The sequence below is a fragment of the Loxodonta africana genome, chromosome 5, assembly GCF_030014295.1.
Source record: "Loxodonta africana isolate mLoxAfr1 chromosome 5, mLoxAfr1.hap2, whole genome shotgun sequence".
Classification (NCBI taxonomy): domain Eukaryota; kingdom Metazoa; phylum Chordata; class Mammalia; order Proboscidea; family Elephantidae; genus Loxodonta; species Loxodonta africana.
The window spans coordinates 110,948,453-110,965,331 of NC_087346.1; the positions used below are offsets into that span (position 1 = coordinate 110,948,453).

General features: G+C 36.6%; 1 protein-coding gene across 1 annotated transcript in view; it reads left to right on the forward strand.

Moving 5' to 3' along the window:
• The window catches only part of GABRG1 (gamma-aminobutyric acid type A receptor subunit gamma1), a 118,366-nt gene extending 104,470 nt beyond the window's left edge, over nt 1-13,896 (forward strand). Inside the window, exon 9 of the mRNA XM_003411326.3 lies at nt 13,278-13,896. Within this exon, the coding sequence (XP_003411374.1) occupies nt 13,278-13,547 (270 nt within the window). The 3' untranslated portion in view covers nt 13,548-13,896. The remainder of the gene's footprint in view (nt 1-13,277) is intronic.
• Nucleotides 13,897-16,879: the final 2,983 nt, after the last annotated feature.

Consider the following 16,879-nt stretch of genomic DNA (forward strand, 5'->3'; position numbering starts at 1 on the left):
GTTAATGTTTTCAAAGAACCAGCTTTTGGCTTTGTTAATTCTTTCAATTGTTTTTCTGTTCTCTAATTCATTTAGTTCAGCTCTAATTTTTATTATTTGTTTTCTTCGGGTGCCTGATGGATTCTTTTGTTGCTCACTTTCTATTTGTTCAAGTTGTAGGGACAGTTCTCTGATTTTGGCTCTTTCTTCTTTTTGTATGTGTGCATTTATTGATATAAATTGGCCTCTGAGCACTGCTTTTGCTGTGTCCCAGAGGTTTTGATAGGAAGTATTTTCATTCTCGTTGCTTTCTAAGAATTTCTTTATTCCCTCCTTGATGTCTTCTATAACCCAGTCTTTTTTCAGGAGGGTATTGTTCAGTTTCCAAGTATTTGATTTCTTTTCCCTAGTTTTTCTGTTATTGATTTCTAGTTTTATTGCCTTGTGGTCTGAGAAGATGCTTTGTAATATTTCGATGTTTTGGATTCTGGAAAGATTTGTTTTATGCCCTAATATGTGGTCTATTCTAGAGAATGTTCCATGTGCGCTAGAAAAAAAAGTATATTTTGCAGCAGTTGGGTGGAGAGTTCTGTATAAGTCAATGAGGTCAAGTTGGTTGATTGTTGTAAGTAGGTCTTCCGTGTCTCTGTTGAGCTTCTTACTGGATGTCCTGTCCTTCTCCGAAAGTGGTGTGTTGAAGTCTCCTACTATAATTGTGGAGGTGTCTATCTCACTTTTCAATTCTGTTAAAATTTGATTTATGTATCTTGCAGCCCTGTCATTAGGTGCGTAAATATTTAATATGGTTATGTCTTCCTGATCAATTGTCCCTTTTATCATTATATAGTGTCCTTCTTTATCCTTTGTGGCGGATTTAAGTCTAAAGTCTATTTTGTCAGAAATTAATATTGCTACTCCTCTTCTTTTTTGCTTATTATTTGCTTGATATATTTTTTTCCATCCTTTGAGTTTTAGTTTGTTTGTGTCTCTAAGTCTAAGGTGTGTCTCTTGTAGGCAGCATATAGATGGATCGTGTTTTTTTATCCAGTCCGTGACTCTCTGTCTCTTTATTGGTGCATTTAGTCCATTTACATTCAGCGTAATTATAGATAAGTAAGTTTTTAGTGCTGTCATTTTGATGCCTTTTCATGTGTGTTGTTGGCCATTTCATTTTTCCACATGCTTTTTTGTGCTGAGACGTTTTTCTTAGTAGCTTGTGAGATCCTCATTTTCATAATGTTTAACTTTGTATTTATTGAGTCGTTACGTTTTTCTTGGCTTTTTTCTTGAGTTATGGAATTGATATTCCTTTTTGTGGTTACCTTTTTATTTACCCCTATTTTTCTAAATAAAAACCTAACTTGTATCCTTCTATTTCGCCTTGTATCACTCTCCATCTGGCAGTTCAATGCCTCCTATATTTAGTCCCTCTTTTTGATTATTTTGATCGTTTATCTATTGATTTTCATGATTTCCTGTTGTGTGTATTATTTTTATTTATATATTTATTTTTTAGAATTAGTCTTAATTTGTTTGTTTTTGTGCTTTCCCTGTTTGAGTTGCGTTGATATCAGGACGTTCTGTTTTGTGACCTTGTATTGTGCTGGTACCTGATCTTATTGGTCATCTGGCCAAACAATCTCCTTTAGCATTTCTTGCAGTCTTGGTTTAGCTTTTGCAAATTCTCTAAACTTGTGTTTATCTGTAAATATCTTAATTTCGCCTTCATATTTCAGAGAGAGTTTTGCTGGATATATGATCCTTGGTTGGCAGTTTTTCTCGTTTAGTGCTCTGTATATGTCGTTCCATTCCCTTCTTGCCTGCATGGTTTCTGCTGAGTAGTCTGAACTTATTCTTATTGATTCTCCCTTGAAGGAAACCTTTCTTTTCTCCCTGGCTGCTTTTAAAATTTTCTGTTTGTCTTTGGTTTTGGCAAGTTTGATGATGATATGTCTTGGTGTTTTTCTTTTTGGATCAATCTTAAATGGGGTTCGATGAGCATCTTGGATAGATATCCTTTCGTCTTTCATGATGTCAGGGAAGTTTTGTGTCAGGAGTTCTTCAACTATTTTCTCTGTGTTTTCTGTCCCCCCTCCCTGTTCTGGGACTCCAATCACTCGCAAGTTATCCTTCTTGATAGAGTCCCACATGATTCTTAGGGTTTCTTCATTTTTTTAAATTCTTTTATCTGATTTTTTTTCAGCTATGTTGGTGTTGTTTCCCTGGTCCTCCAGAAGTCCCAGTCTACGTTCTAATTGCTCGAGTCTGCTCCTCTGACTTTCTATTGCGTTGTCAAATTCTGTAATTTTATTGTTAATCTTTTGGATTTCTACATGCTGTCTCTCTATGGATTCTTGCAACTTGTTAATTTTTCCACTATGTTCTTGAATAATCTTTTTGAGTTCTTCAACAGTTTTATCAGTGTGTTCCTTGGCTTTTTCTGCATTTATCCTAATTTCATTTGTGATATCTTTAAGCATTCTGTAAATTAGTTTTTTATATTCTGTATCTGATAATTCCAGGATTGTATCTTCATTTGGGAAAGATTTTGATTCTTTTTTTGGGGGGTTGGAGAAGCTGTCATGGTCTGTTTCTTTATGTGGTTTAATATGGACTGCTGTCTCCGAGCCATCACTGGGAAACTAGATTTTCCAAGTAGTCAGCTAAAAAAAAAATGCAGTCAGATCCCTATCTGAATTCTCTCTCTGGCTCCGGGTATTTGGATGTTAATGGGGTCGCCTGGGAAGGGTGGGGGAGGGATCTGAGAGCTAGGAGTGTAGCACCACAGAATATAGAGCTGAACACCACGTTCACGCTCAGCCCCCTTTCGCCAAAATCCGGGCTGGACAGGTCCCTGGCTAGGACACTGCTTTCCTTGCTCGGAAACCAGTCACTTCCTCCTGGGGACTTCCTCCGGTGCACGGCACCGCTCGTGGGCACTGGGTGGGCGTTTCCCGCACGAACGGGTGGGCCCGCCCCCAGGGTCTATTCAGGCGATTATAATTAGGTCCCGCGGTCACGCCCCGCCTGTGCGCGCGCCCAAATCCCAGCGGGATGACTTCCGGGTTGAGACGCTGCTTTCCCTGTTCGGGAACCAGTCACTTCCTCCCCGGGACTTCTCCTTCCGGAGCGCCACACCTCTCTCGCGAACTGGTTTGGCGTCACCTGCACGGCCAGGTGGGCCCGCCCCCTGGGTCAATTCAGGGCAATAAAAATGAACTCCGCGCTCACGCCCCGCTCGTGCGCGCGCCCAAGCCCCAGCAGGACGGCACCCCGTCTGGGACGCTACTTTCTGCGCTTCGGGACCAATCAGTTCCTCCCGGGGACTTCTCCTTCCGGTGTGCCACACCTCTCGCGCAAACTGGGAGGGCGTCACTCGCACGACCAGGTGGTCCCGCGCCCTGGGTCAATTCAGGGTAATAAAAATGGACCCCGCGCTCATGCCCCGCCTGCGAGCGCACGCGCGTGCCCAAATCCCAGCGGAATGGCTCCCCGTCTGGGATGCTGCTTTCCCTGTTTTGAGACCAGACACTTCCGGGGATTTCTCCCTCTGGTGTGCCGTGCCACACGCGCGGACTGGGTGTGCGTCCTCCCGCACGAACGTGTGGGCCCCGCCCTGGGGTCACTTTAGGGAAATATAGTTGACCCCCACCTCCGCTCGCGCCCCGTCGGCTTCTCGCCTAACTCCCGGCGGGACGGCACCCCAGCTGGGACGCTGTTCTCCCCCCTCCCAGATCAGTCACCGCCTCCCAGGTGCTTCTCCCTCCGGCTGCGCCCCTACCCAGCCCGCGCCAACCTGCTAGACTTCCTCCCGGGATGGGTTCGGGGGGGAAGGGGTGGGCCCCCTTTCTGTGCCGTCTGCCCCCCTGGGCTCTGCCCCAGATCGAGTTCCGAAGGTCACCTGCCTGGTGCGCTGGCTCCTAGTTCTGAAAACAGTCGCTGTCTGCCCGTATTTGTTCGTTTTCCGTCTCTAAGTCTGTGCTTGTTGTTCAGAGTTCGTAGATTGTTATGTATGTGATCGATTCCCTTGTTTTTCCGAGTCTTTGTTGCAAGAGGGATCCGCGGTAGCGTCCACCTAGTCCGCCATCTTGGCCCCCCCTCCTGGTCTTTCTTTTTGAGTTAGAATTTTGTTCTACATTTTTCTCCAGCTCTGTACGGGACCTTCTATTGTGATCCCTGTCAGAGCAGTCAGTGGTGGTAGCCAGGCATCATCTAGTTGTGCTGGGCTCAGTCTAGTGGCAGCTGTGATAGTTGTGGTCCATTAGTCCTTTGGACTAATCTTTCCCTTGTATCTTTAGTTTACTTCATCCTCCTTTGCTCCCAATGAGGTGAGACCAGTGGAGTATCTTACAAGCTTTTAAGACCCCAGACACTACTCACCAAAGTAAAATGTAGAGCACTTTTTTTTTCAATAAACTATGTTATGCCAGTTGAGCTAGGTGTTCCCTGAGACCATGGCTCCCAAAAGCCCAGTAATTTGGTGCCTCAGGGAGTTTGGATGTGTCCATGGAACTTCTTTGATCTTGCCTTGGTCAAGGTGTGCTGGCTTCCCCAGTATTATGTACTGTCTTACCCTTCACCAAAGTTACCACTTGTCTATTGTCTATTTAGTGTTTTTCCATCCTTACACCTACCTTCCCCCGCCCCGCCCTGGTAACCATCAAAGATTGTTTCTTTTTGTGTGTATACTCTTTCATAGGTTTTTAGTGGTCTCGTACAATATTTGTCCTTTTGTGATTGACTTATTTCACTCAGCATAATGCCCTCCAGGTTAATCCACTTTGTGAGATGCTTCGCAGATTCATCATTGTTCTTTATCATTGCAAAGTACTGCATTGTGTGTATGTACCATAGTTTGTTTATCCATTCATCTGTTATTGGGCAACTAGGTTGTTTCCATCTTTTTTCTATTGTAAACAATGCTGCAATGAACACAGATGTACATGTGTCTATTCCTGTGACGGCTCTTATTTCTCTAGGATCTATTCCTAAGAGTGAGATTGGTAGATCATATGGCATTTCTCTATTTTTAGCTTTTTTTTTTTTAAGGAAGCACCATATTTTTTCTCAAAAATGATTGTGCCATTTTGCATTCCCAACAACAGTGCATAAGAGTTCCAATCCCCTGCAGTCTCTCCAACATTTGTTATTTACTCTTTTTTTTTTTTTTTTGGATTAGTGCCATTAATTCCTGGGTGAGATGGTATCTCACTGGGGTTTTGATTTGGATTTCTCTAATGGCTAGTGATTGAAAACATTTCCTCATGTGTCTGTTACCCACTTGAATGCCTTCTTTGGTGAACTGTCTGTTCATTTACTTTGCCCATTTTAATTGGATTATTTGTCTTTTTGTCATAGAGGTATTGGATTTTCCTGTAGATTTTAGAGATTAGACCTTTGTAGGATTTGCAATAGCTAAAATTTTTTTTCCCAGTCTGTAGGTTCTCTTTTTATTCTTTTGGTGAAGTGTTTTGATGAGCTTAAGTAATCTAGCTTATCTTCCAGAGTTTGTGTACTGTTAGTTATTGTTTGTATTCTGTTAATGCCATGTATTAGGGCCTCTAGTGTTGATCCTGTTTTTTCTTCTATGACCACTATAGTTTCTGGTTTTATTTTTAAGTCTTTGATCCATTTTGAATTAGTTTTTGTGTATGGTGTGAGGTATGGGTCCTGTTTCATTTTTTTGCAGATGGACATCCAGCTTTGCCAGCACCATTTCTTAAAAAGGCTGTCTTTTCCCCCATTTGATGGACTTTGGGCCCTTGTTGAAGATCAGGTGACCATAGGTGGATGGATTTACATCTGGGTTCTCAATTCTGTTCCATTGGTCAATGTATCTGTCGTTGTAGCAGTACCAGGCTGTTTTGGCTACCGTAGCTATATAGTAGGTTCTGAGGTCAGGTAATGCAAGTCCTCCTACTTTATTGGATCTCTGTTTTTGAATGATAATTGGAAACGTCATACAGTATGTGCTTGAATAGCAAGAGAGGCAGGAAGATAAATGTGGAGACTATTGCAATAGTTCAAGAAGTAATGTATTACTGGGAACCTGAACCAACACATTAGCATGGCCATGATGTGTGACGGAATTTTTCTTTGCCACATCTCACCTCCCTTTCTCTGTATGAAAAGATCTTATTTTTAGCTAGTACATAGCTATATGAATAAATATTCATATACTTTTCAGCATACTTATTGTTGTTAGTTGCCATGGAGTTGATTCTGACTCATGAAAAGCTGTACTAATACACAGTTTCAAAAATTATAAAGCTTCTTTTCTGTAATAGTATCTGGCGAAGCTCCCAGGAGGGATTATGTGATATTGGTGGAATGTGAAAGATAGCAAGGTTACTTAAGTAATTGTAAAGAGTCAGTGGATGATGGAATGTTCTCAATAGATAGAATAACCATTTAATATCAATTGTGACAATGGTCACATGACATTGCTCTGGATGTATATAGATAACACAAGCAATATCTACCATTCCACCTTGGCTTCCAAATATTATTCCTTCATATTTCTCTTTCTACAAAATACCATAGCTGAAAGGGAGCTTTGTATGCATTCAGTAGAACTGTCATTTAAAAAATGACAACAAAGCAAACACCTAACTAATTTTAGTAGTAATAGATGCACATAGTTGAAACAAGCTAATAAAACGATATTTAAATGAACAAAAGAAAAGCAATATCTTCCCCCGCCCACTACTCTTGGTCCCAATCCCACGTTTTAACCATTTCTGTTTCTTCTTTTCTCTGATGGTTATTTCCATTATACATCTAATTACAGGAGCACCTAATTTGAAAGTATCTATTAACTCTTTGGATGAAAGATGGAAAAATGAGCTCTCTTTTTTTCTCCTTACTATTTTCCTTTTCAATATTTTATTTTACTCTTTAATTATTATATACAAAAAATTTTAATAATACATTTAAATCTCTATTTCTTGATTCATTCTGGCTATTTCTAGTGCAAAACTGATCATTATTCTTTGTACATTAACCTTTTTCTTTTCTTACCTAAAACTTTTCAGCATCCTCTGTTACTCCATGGTGTACAAAATTTTTTAGGGATCAGTATACCTTCTGTTTTTTGCCCTCATTTATTTCCTTGTTATTTAATACACCTACCCTTCAATTCAGAAACCCTGGTGATGTAGTGGTTAAGTGCTATGGCTGCTACCCAAAAAGTTAGCAGTTCGAATCTACCAGGCTCTCCTTGGAAACTCTATAGGGCAGTTCTACTGTCTCCTATAGGGTTGCTACGAGTCAGAATTGACTCCATGGCAATGGGTTTTGGTTTTATTCTTTAATTCTGAGGATTTTCTTCATTCTTCGTTCTCATTGTTTTCTACTTTCTCCTCTAAAATTCTTATTAGATTTTTTAAATATCTACTAGATTTATATTCTATGTATTCCAGCTTTTATTTTTGTCATATTTTTCATGTAGGCATTTTTTTTTTCTGTTTCTGTGGAAAATTTCCTCAAGGTTTTATTTTAATTTTTTTTAATTTAAAAATTTGCACACATTATTTAAATTTCTGAGAACTCTTGTTTTTTTAATCATTCACTGTCTTTTTTTTCTTAAACAAATGCAAACATTTCTCAAGTATTTCCCAGTAGCCTAATTAGAATGTTTAACGTTCCCTGATTGATGTTTCATGTTTCCCAAGTTAACAGGGTCAATAATTCTAGCTGTTCATTTTCCCTTTTTTCTTTTGCTTTTCTGGTTTACCTTGAAAGTCCTTGGTGATTGCTCCCCAATAGATCTTACAAGCTCAGTGTGTAACTGTTGAACAGTGCGACTGTCAGATTTCACTTTCGTGTGTGTATGGAAAGCATGTGGTCAGATTGCTTCCAAACATTCGCACATACACTCCAAATAATAGGATGATGAAGGCCTTACTAGGACATTAATACCAACATGAGGAGCCTTAATCACCCTCACGATCTGAGTGGGGTGTGAGTTTTCTTTTGAGAAATTATAGCGTTCTAACCATGAGTAAAAACTAACCTGGATGCACAGTAGATAAGTAGTAGTTCCAACTGATGCAGCTCTTCTGGAGATAGATATTTAATAAATACAAACCTTTTTTTTTTTTGGTAGCGTAGTGGTTAAGTGCTACAGCTAATAAACAAAAGGTCAGGAGTTTGAATCCACCAGGCGCTCCTTGGAAACTCTGTGGGGCAGTGCTACCCTGCACTATAGGGTTGCTATGAGTCAGAATTGACTTGATGGCAATGGTTTTTTATTTTTTATGTTTTATATCTTATTTAAAATTACCATTCTTCCTACCTCAGAGTAAGCTTCTCTGGTGCTTTGACAGAAGAACAGATCCCACACTCATGTTCCCATTTCCTGACCCTTTTCTGAGCTGTGGCTTCCTTTGGCCTACTTCATCTTTTTGCAGAACAAATAATCCAAGAAGCTGAATTACATGAAGAAGAGTGCAGAATCAGGATTGGAGGAAGACTCATTAACAACCTGCAATATGCAGATGACACAACCTTACTTGCTGAAAGAGAAGAGGACTTTAAGCACTTACGGATGAAGATCAAAGACTACAGGCTTTAGTATGGATTACACCTCAACATGAAGAAAACAAAAATCTTCACAACTGGACAAAAAAGCAACATCACGATGAACAGAGAAAATATTGAAGTTGTCAAGAATTTCATTTTATTTGGATCCACTATCAATGCCCATGGAAGCATCAGTCAAGAAATCAAATGAAGGGAAGGGAGGAAAATGTAGAACAGAATTCAAATCCATTAAAAAAAAAAAAACACATTTTTTTTTTTACTGGTCTGAAAGAGACTGGAGGAACCCCCGAAGCTATGGCCCCTGGACACTTTGCTAACTGAGAACTGAAACCACTCCCAAAGCCCACTTTTCAGACAAAGATTAGACAGGCCTATAAAACAAAAATAACACATGTGAAGAACGTGCTTCTTAGTTCAATCAAATATACATGACCAAATGAGCAGCTTCTGTCCAAAAGCAAGACGTGAAGGCAGTAAGGGACAGGAACTAGACAAAGACACAGGGAACTCGGGCAGAAACGAGGAGCATAATGAGGGCTTTACTAGGACAATAATACCAACATGAGGAACCTTAACCACCCTCATAGTGTCACATTGTGGAGATTGCAAACAGTGTCACAAAACAATATGTGAATAAATTTTTGAATGAGAAATTAACTTGAGCTGTAAACTTTAACCAAAAGCACAATTAAAAAAAAAAAAAATCAAGCGAAGTATTGCATTGGGCAAATCTGCTGCAAAAGACTTCTTTAAGGTGTTAAAAAGCAAAAATGTCACTTTAAGGACTGAGGTGCACCTAAACCCGCCATGGTGTTTTCGATTGCCTTGTATGTATGCAAAAGCTGGACAATGAATAAGGAAGACTGAAGAAGAATTGATGCCTTTGAGTTATGGCATTGGTAAGAATATTGAATATACCACTGACTACCAGAAAAATGAACAAATCTGTCTTGGAAGAAGTACAGCCAGAATACTCCTGAGAAGCTAGGATGGTGAAACTGCACCTTACATACTTTGGACATGTTATCAGGAGGGACTAGTCCCCAGTGAAGGACATCATGCTTGGTGAAGTAGGAAAAAAACAAAAAACAAACCTGTTGCCATCAAGTCGATTCCAACTCATAATGACCCTCAAAGAGGTAGAATGACACAGTGGCTGCAACAACGGGCTCCAACATAGAAGTGATTGTGAGGGTGGTACAGGATGGAGCAGTGTTTGTTCTATTGTACACAGGGTCACTATGAGTTGGAACCAACTCAAATGCATCTAACAACAACATTTTATCCTTTGGCATTTTTCCATTTATTCTGTGTGTTTCAGAAAATCATCAAAGCTCTGACATGCTAATTGACAGAATCCCATTCCCAAGATACACTCCAGGTCTTTTTTTTTTTTTTTGACACATATAGGTTTTGTAATTTTTAAACATTCTTACTGATATTTAGCAAGGATTTTTGAAATAGGGTAAAGAAAAAAAGAACACTTGTGCTTAGGCTGACATTCTCATTGCAATGTTTTAAATGGGAAATCGATACTAGTAATATTAGTCAATATTCTAATATTAATAACCCAGTGCTGTCGAGTCAGCATCACCTAATTGTATTTGTTATTTTATTACTAATATTTGGTAACATTAGTGATATTAGTATAAAGTATAAATTGTAATTATGTAAATATATCCACATAAAGATATTATTTGTACACAAAACATTTATTTTCTATTTGATAATTATTTGACATTAGTATATGTCTTGTTGTTTAAAATATATTTTAATCACATCCTTAACTATATGTTTAACTGCACTAGTAACATGTAAGTAATACAATATTTAATATATAACCACACACACATACATACCTTTGATAGTAAGAATGGGATCAATTTCTCAAAATGGTACATGTAGCTATATTCTTAGGGACTTGTTTAAGTAACAAATAGTGTATTCTCAAAATTAAGTCATTTAAAGTACATCCTATTCAATTATGTTGTTATTTTATGTCACAAAAGTGGTTTATTTATTTGTTTATTTCAGTGTTTGAGAAGTTTCAAGATGCACGTAGCTTATATAGCATAGGCTGCACTTCAGATAAGACGTGGAATGTATATATTCTTCCGATCAATCTTCCAGGGGTTTTCAGTTTTTAAGTCACTGTGTCAGCCAATATTTTATTTCATTGTCAGCCTTTGTTTTTATGTTACCACATATAAAGCCCATTTCTCTTCACTTCAATCATTCATTGAAATACAATTGCTTTCAATTTATGACCTTGTGTTTATCTTTTTTGGGGCGGGGGGGAGATGCTGTTTAGTTTACTGGAAACCTGTCAATTTAAAGTATTGCTGTAATATAAACCTTTTGTGATATTGACCACCAAAGATTAGCCTCGTTATAAACTGAACAATACGCAGGTTTTCACCAAATTTGTGTGCTTTAATGGGTAATCTTCCCTCTCAAGTACAATTGATATCTGAAAAACCCCAATGTCTATGGCCGTGCTGAGAAATATGCAGAGTGTGTTTTATGCCACATAATCTTGAAATGGTCAAACTAACAAACTTGTATTTTAATCATTTTTCACTCTGATTAGCATTTGAACATATGTCTTTAAAGTATTAAGCGACAAGGAAATAAATACCAATTTGTCTTATTTTTAACATAATTTTATCGCTCCACTAAAATTTAGGAAATAGTCTAGTCAAGTATTCCCAAATGTCATCCTGAAAGATACGTTATTAACATTTAATAATACATTACCTCTGTGTTTTACGATTGTCTAGGCAAGTGTAGGCAAATTTGGGGCATTGTTGCTTATCTTCAGGCTGCACATTTTGTTCCTAATATGGGTTTTTGACCTACAAGATGCTTTCATCTTTTAAAAATAACATTAAATGGGATTATTTACTATCTTTTGCATCTACTGAATTTTGAATAGTTAGTGGTTCAGATTCAATATAGGTTCAAATTAAAAAAAATCTTATGTTTTTTGTTTAATGGTTTTAGAAATTATTTTTCACAAAATGTTTAGTTTTCATGGCTTTGGAATGTATTCATTTTAAAATGTAGGTGAAAAAAATTTGTAAGCATTTTAAAGAGAAAGGATTTCGGACCAAGTGAAAACAAGCTTCATAATCTCAATATTGTATTTCGCATTTAGATAATAAAATCGCTGATGATAATACGTTAGTAAGATTCACATCTTAAAATTATCCCTGACATATGTAGGAGTTTTGAAAGGTGAAAAATCACTAAAGCCTACAGTCTTCATTCCTATTTTGTCATTTTTTTCAAGGGTTCATTAACGTTTTCTTTCCTGTAACATTTTTGATGAGATCTCATTTGTTGTTATTACAGTCGTTTGTTTTAGTGCTTTTCTTGTAGCCAATTATGATATAGCCTTTTCAGAAATTAACAGTAATAATGGTAATAATAAAAACTATAAATATTACGTACCTATATCTGAGTACTTACTATGTTTCAAATATTTTGGTAAGCCCTTTTTGCAACATCTCATTTAATCTTCGGTCTATGGTGTTGTGACTGTTGTGGAGCAGTGGAGGCAGAAAAGTCACATTTCTGGGCAGAGTTAGAATTGTGGCCTGTCTGACTCCATGGTGATTGCTTTACTGCCCTGTAGTATTCTTTCTTCAACTCTTTAATAATAATTTAAAAATTTATTTTTATAGTATTAATCAGAAACTGGTATAAAAAGTGAATTTGATATTAATAAAAAAAAAAAAAGAAAAACCAAACCCGTTGCCGTCAAGTTGATTCTGACTCGTAGCAACCCTATAGAACAGAGTAGAATTGCCCCATAGGGCTTCCAAAGAGCAGCTGATGGATTCTAACTAATCTTAATAATAATACCTAGTCTTACTATTGAGATGGAGTACAAAACATTTTGTATATTATGAAATTTATTCATCACAAGTACCACAAAAAGTAGGAGTGAAAACAATTCCAGCAATAAGCAAAGCTACTTTGGTAGAATAAGCAAAATTTTGAACACCAATTGCTCCCAAATCAGAATTTTTAACTTTTACACATTCTCTCTCCCAAATAAGGTGACTTATACCTATCCAGGAAACCCTGGTGGCATAGTGGTTAAGTGCTACGGCTGCTAACCAAGAGGCCAGCAGTTCAAATCTGCCAGGCCCTCCTTGGAAACTCTATGGGGCAGTTCTACTCTGTCCTATAGGGTCGCTATGAGTTGGAATCGACTCAATGGCAGTGGGTTTGGTTTTTTGGTATACCTCTCCACTACTACAAAGCCCATGTTTCATATCCATTCACACAGCTGCTCAAAGCTTTTCTGCTTTATCAGAATGCTTTCTTGGTATTTGTTCTCATTATTACAAAATAAGTACACAACATAACATATAATGGCAAATAAAGAGGGATCTTTATAGCATTGTAAATTAGTGTAAAATGTCATGGAAGTATACAGTTTATTATTATTCAGAACTAGATTTATGGTTGACAATATTTTGATGGATTGGCTTAAGTTAGAAAATATACATTTTTGGGGTGTGTTTCTTTTCTATATATTCTGTGGAATGTGAAAGATATTAAGTTATGTGTCACAAGTAAATTATATGCTAAAAAACACTAGAATTGAAAATAATACTTGATTTTTGGAAAGCAAGATTATTTTTATTGTATGCCAGTCTCCTAGAGTTTGCCTTAAGGAGACAAATTGATCTGTCTTTATGATATGTTTTTTTCCTCAAAAACTCATTATTTATTTTACTTAGGTGCCCTCTGGTCTCCATCCTGGATCCACCCTGATTCCAATGAGTAGCATTTCTCTGCCACAAGGAGAAGATGACTACGGTTATCAGTGTCTGGAGGGCAAAGATTGTGCCAGCTTCTTCTGTTGCTTTGAAGACTGCAGAACAGGATCTTGGAGGGAAGGAAGGATACACATCCGCATTGCCAAAATTGACTCCTATTCTCGAATATTTTTCCCAACAGCTTTTGCCCTGTTTAATCTGGTGTATTGGGTTGGCTATCTTTACTTATAAATCAGAGTTACTAGGTGATGGTTTTAAGAAGTTTAACTTATCCAGTAAAATCTATTGTACCTCAGTAACATGAAGTTTAAAATGCAGAGAAACCAATGGTTAAAATGTGAATAATATTGTAACTATCTAAAAGTTTTCAAAGATGAATAAATTAGCAGATTTTACATTGATTTACTTAAGTTTATATGAACCAGATTAGTTGCAAAGTATAGTGTATTAAAATACTATTATATATTTTTACTTTGATTTTTTATTTTACTGATATTAGGATTTTGGATTTGTAAGTTCTGTCATTCTAATTTTAAAATGGAATAATTTTAATGCACCTTTTATTTAAATATAATCTATCAGTGTTTTCAAGGGGATGCTAATCCAATACCTAATATTTCTGTAGTTTTTATAAAAACATAAAATTGTATGTATTGATAAAATACATACAAACCTAAAAAAAAATTGTTAATTTGATTATTTTTGGTTTCTTTTTATTTTTATGCCCTATTTGGAATACAGATCGTTAAAAATATAAAACCATGATTTTTCTGGATTTATTCCCAAGGTGTTTTACTTCCCAGAACAAACTTATTTATTTTTCAATTCTTTATCAATTAAAGAAAACTTACACAGGCCAATTTTTACCTGTATTTTAAGCTATCCACATTTAATTTCCTGACACAATATTAAACAGAACATCAGTTATATTTAGTTTTGGGGATTTATAAACTTAGATGGAAACCACCAAAGTCATTTCTTTTGAATGCAAGGTAAAAAAAATTAGAAAGACTGTTACCTTTGGCCATTTTTTTTTTCTCTGTGGCATAGTACTTATGAAGAGGTTAGCACTGACATATTTAAATCCATCAATAATGAAATTAAATGCAGATAGAAATTATTTTTACTCTTTATGTTGTAGAAGAGTGTTCCATTCCCTATACTAAGAAATAAATTAAGGAACAGTGCTTGCATTTATTCATGGTAGTTAAAGAATTAATCTCTGGCAAATTTATTTGCAGTTATTTCGAGGATATATTTTAAACGTGTACTATTAACAGGAGTAGAGAATGTCTCATGCAGGAAAAATCTCTAAGTTAATTGTTTGCTAAATATCTCTTATTTAAGGGGAGAGCTAAATTTAGGCATCAACCACTGTATTCCTGAAAATTGTTTGAGGTATCAATTGTTCAAAAGAACTCCATATTCCTTCACCGTCCACCTGATTTCCTGGAGAAGGACCAGGGTCAGCATGAAGATAATTTTCAAAATTGTTTACATTTTCAAGAGCAATTATCAGACGAAGAGTTCTTCTGATCAAGCTCTATATTAAAGTATGAGGAAGAAGCCATCAGCTGTGCATGTGATAATCTCCGGAAATCTTGGTGGTATAGTGGTTAAGAGCTACAGCTGCTAACCAAAGGGTCGGCAGCTCGGATCCGCTCAGGCGCTCCTTGGAAACTCTATGGGGCAATTCTACTCTGTCCTATTGGGTCGCGATGAGTCCGAATGGACTCCACTCCACGGTGCTGGGTTTAATCTTCCGAAATGGTTAGCACGTATGTAGGCAAGGCTTTGGAAGAATAAGTAAAATGAGTAAGTGGGATTCTGGCATGATTGTACTTAGGTTTTCAGAAAATATAGTTGTTGCTGTTTTTTAATCTAAAAAAGTTTCTCTATGTGCTCCGCAGCTAAATCTGCGTTTTTTTCACTTTGTTTATAAACCTCTGGAAAAAAAGAAAAAAAGTATGAATTTAACTACAATGCCTAAATATCCACCGACGCTGCTTTCTTTGAATGGAGAGCCAAATAAAACTTTGGCCATGTATATACTCATTTATAGGTTTTCATGTCTTTGTGTTTAAAACACAGGGAATTGGTCAATATTCTTCAAATGAAAATTCATTTAGGGATAAAGGAAAAATGAAGTACTCATGAAGAATAAAACATTTCACTAAAATGTATAATGACCATTTATGTGTTTTAAGCTGTAGCCTGCTCATTATTATGGGGCAATTTTAATTTTTGGAACTCTTTCAAGTGGACCTAAGCTTGGCTCTATTTAAAAATACTTACTATAAGTAGCCTCGATTTTCTCATTGGTGTTCCATTGACTTGGTTTTAAATGTTGACAATATTTACAAGTGGATATAAAATTGATGAAAATATGAAAGACTCTTTTCTATATATAGTCCTTGTATACACCATAACAACAAACACTGTTATTTTTAGTCAGTGATATTTTGAGCAGTTTTATTTAAGTATGCAGACCAGTAAGCGACCTGTACAAATCTTATTATTTCTAAGAGTGAGAATGAAAAGGTGAAAATGCATTTAGACTCTTTTTATAAGAAATCAGTTAGAGCTTGTTTTCAAAGGGGATGCACTCCAACTCCTGTTTCTCTCTTATTTCAAGTGTAGTTTTATTATCTTGAAAAATGATTAAAAAAAAAAATAGTTACTCTTCTTTCCCCAGTGAGTCACGCCTTAATTTATTGGAATGACTGTGAATTGTATTTCGTGCCTGCTTTAAATCTTTGAACATTAATGTAGAACAAGAAAGTAGATATAGAGAATGAGAGCAGAAGGATTTAGGACTGTTTAGAAAAATGTTAATTCATATAGACACATCCTTTAAAAAGGTGACCACAATGTAGAAGACCTGAGAAGGTGAAATGTGATTGGCATGGTTTTAGTCTCTTGGCTTATAACGGCATGGCAATACTTTATTTATTCTTGGAGAGCAAAGAAAAATTAAGCTCCCTTGAAATGGATTTCTGTAGTGCCGAGTAGTTTCTGAAAGGGGGGAAAAAGAAAAAAAGAGCTTATATTACCTGAGGATTCAGTAGAAAAAAGCAAAATTCCCCATAAATCTAACTAAGTGTACAATTTTGAGGTAAATAGGCCCATCTTATTTTAAATTAAAGATGTAAACTTTATTAAGGAACTTTTAGGCGATTAAAGCATAATAAATGTGTGTAAATATACAGGCAGTTACCAGATTTGTTTTTTTGCTTTAGTGTATTCCCACACTAAATACTAATATTTAATCATAAAACAAATTATATTTTTTCTTAAGAACAAGGCCAAAAGTGAGGGCTGCATTCCTGCCAATGATTCATCGTCAAAAACCACGACTGATAGCACTATGTTTCGAACACCAAGGGCCCATATTGTAAAATGTGGTATTGTATTACAAATCAATACGTTGTGACTAAATACATCATAAATTTGGATCATACAAAAGAGATACTTTAAAGGGGTTTGTATGAATAAAACTGAAATTAATAGCCAATATTTGAATAAATGCATGATAAACAAATACATACATACATAAAATAATC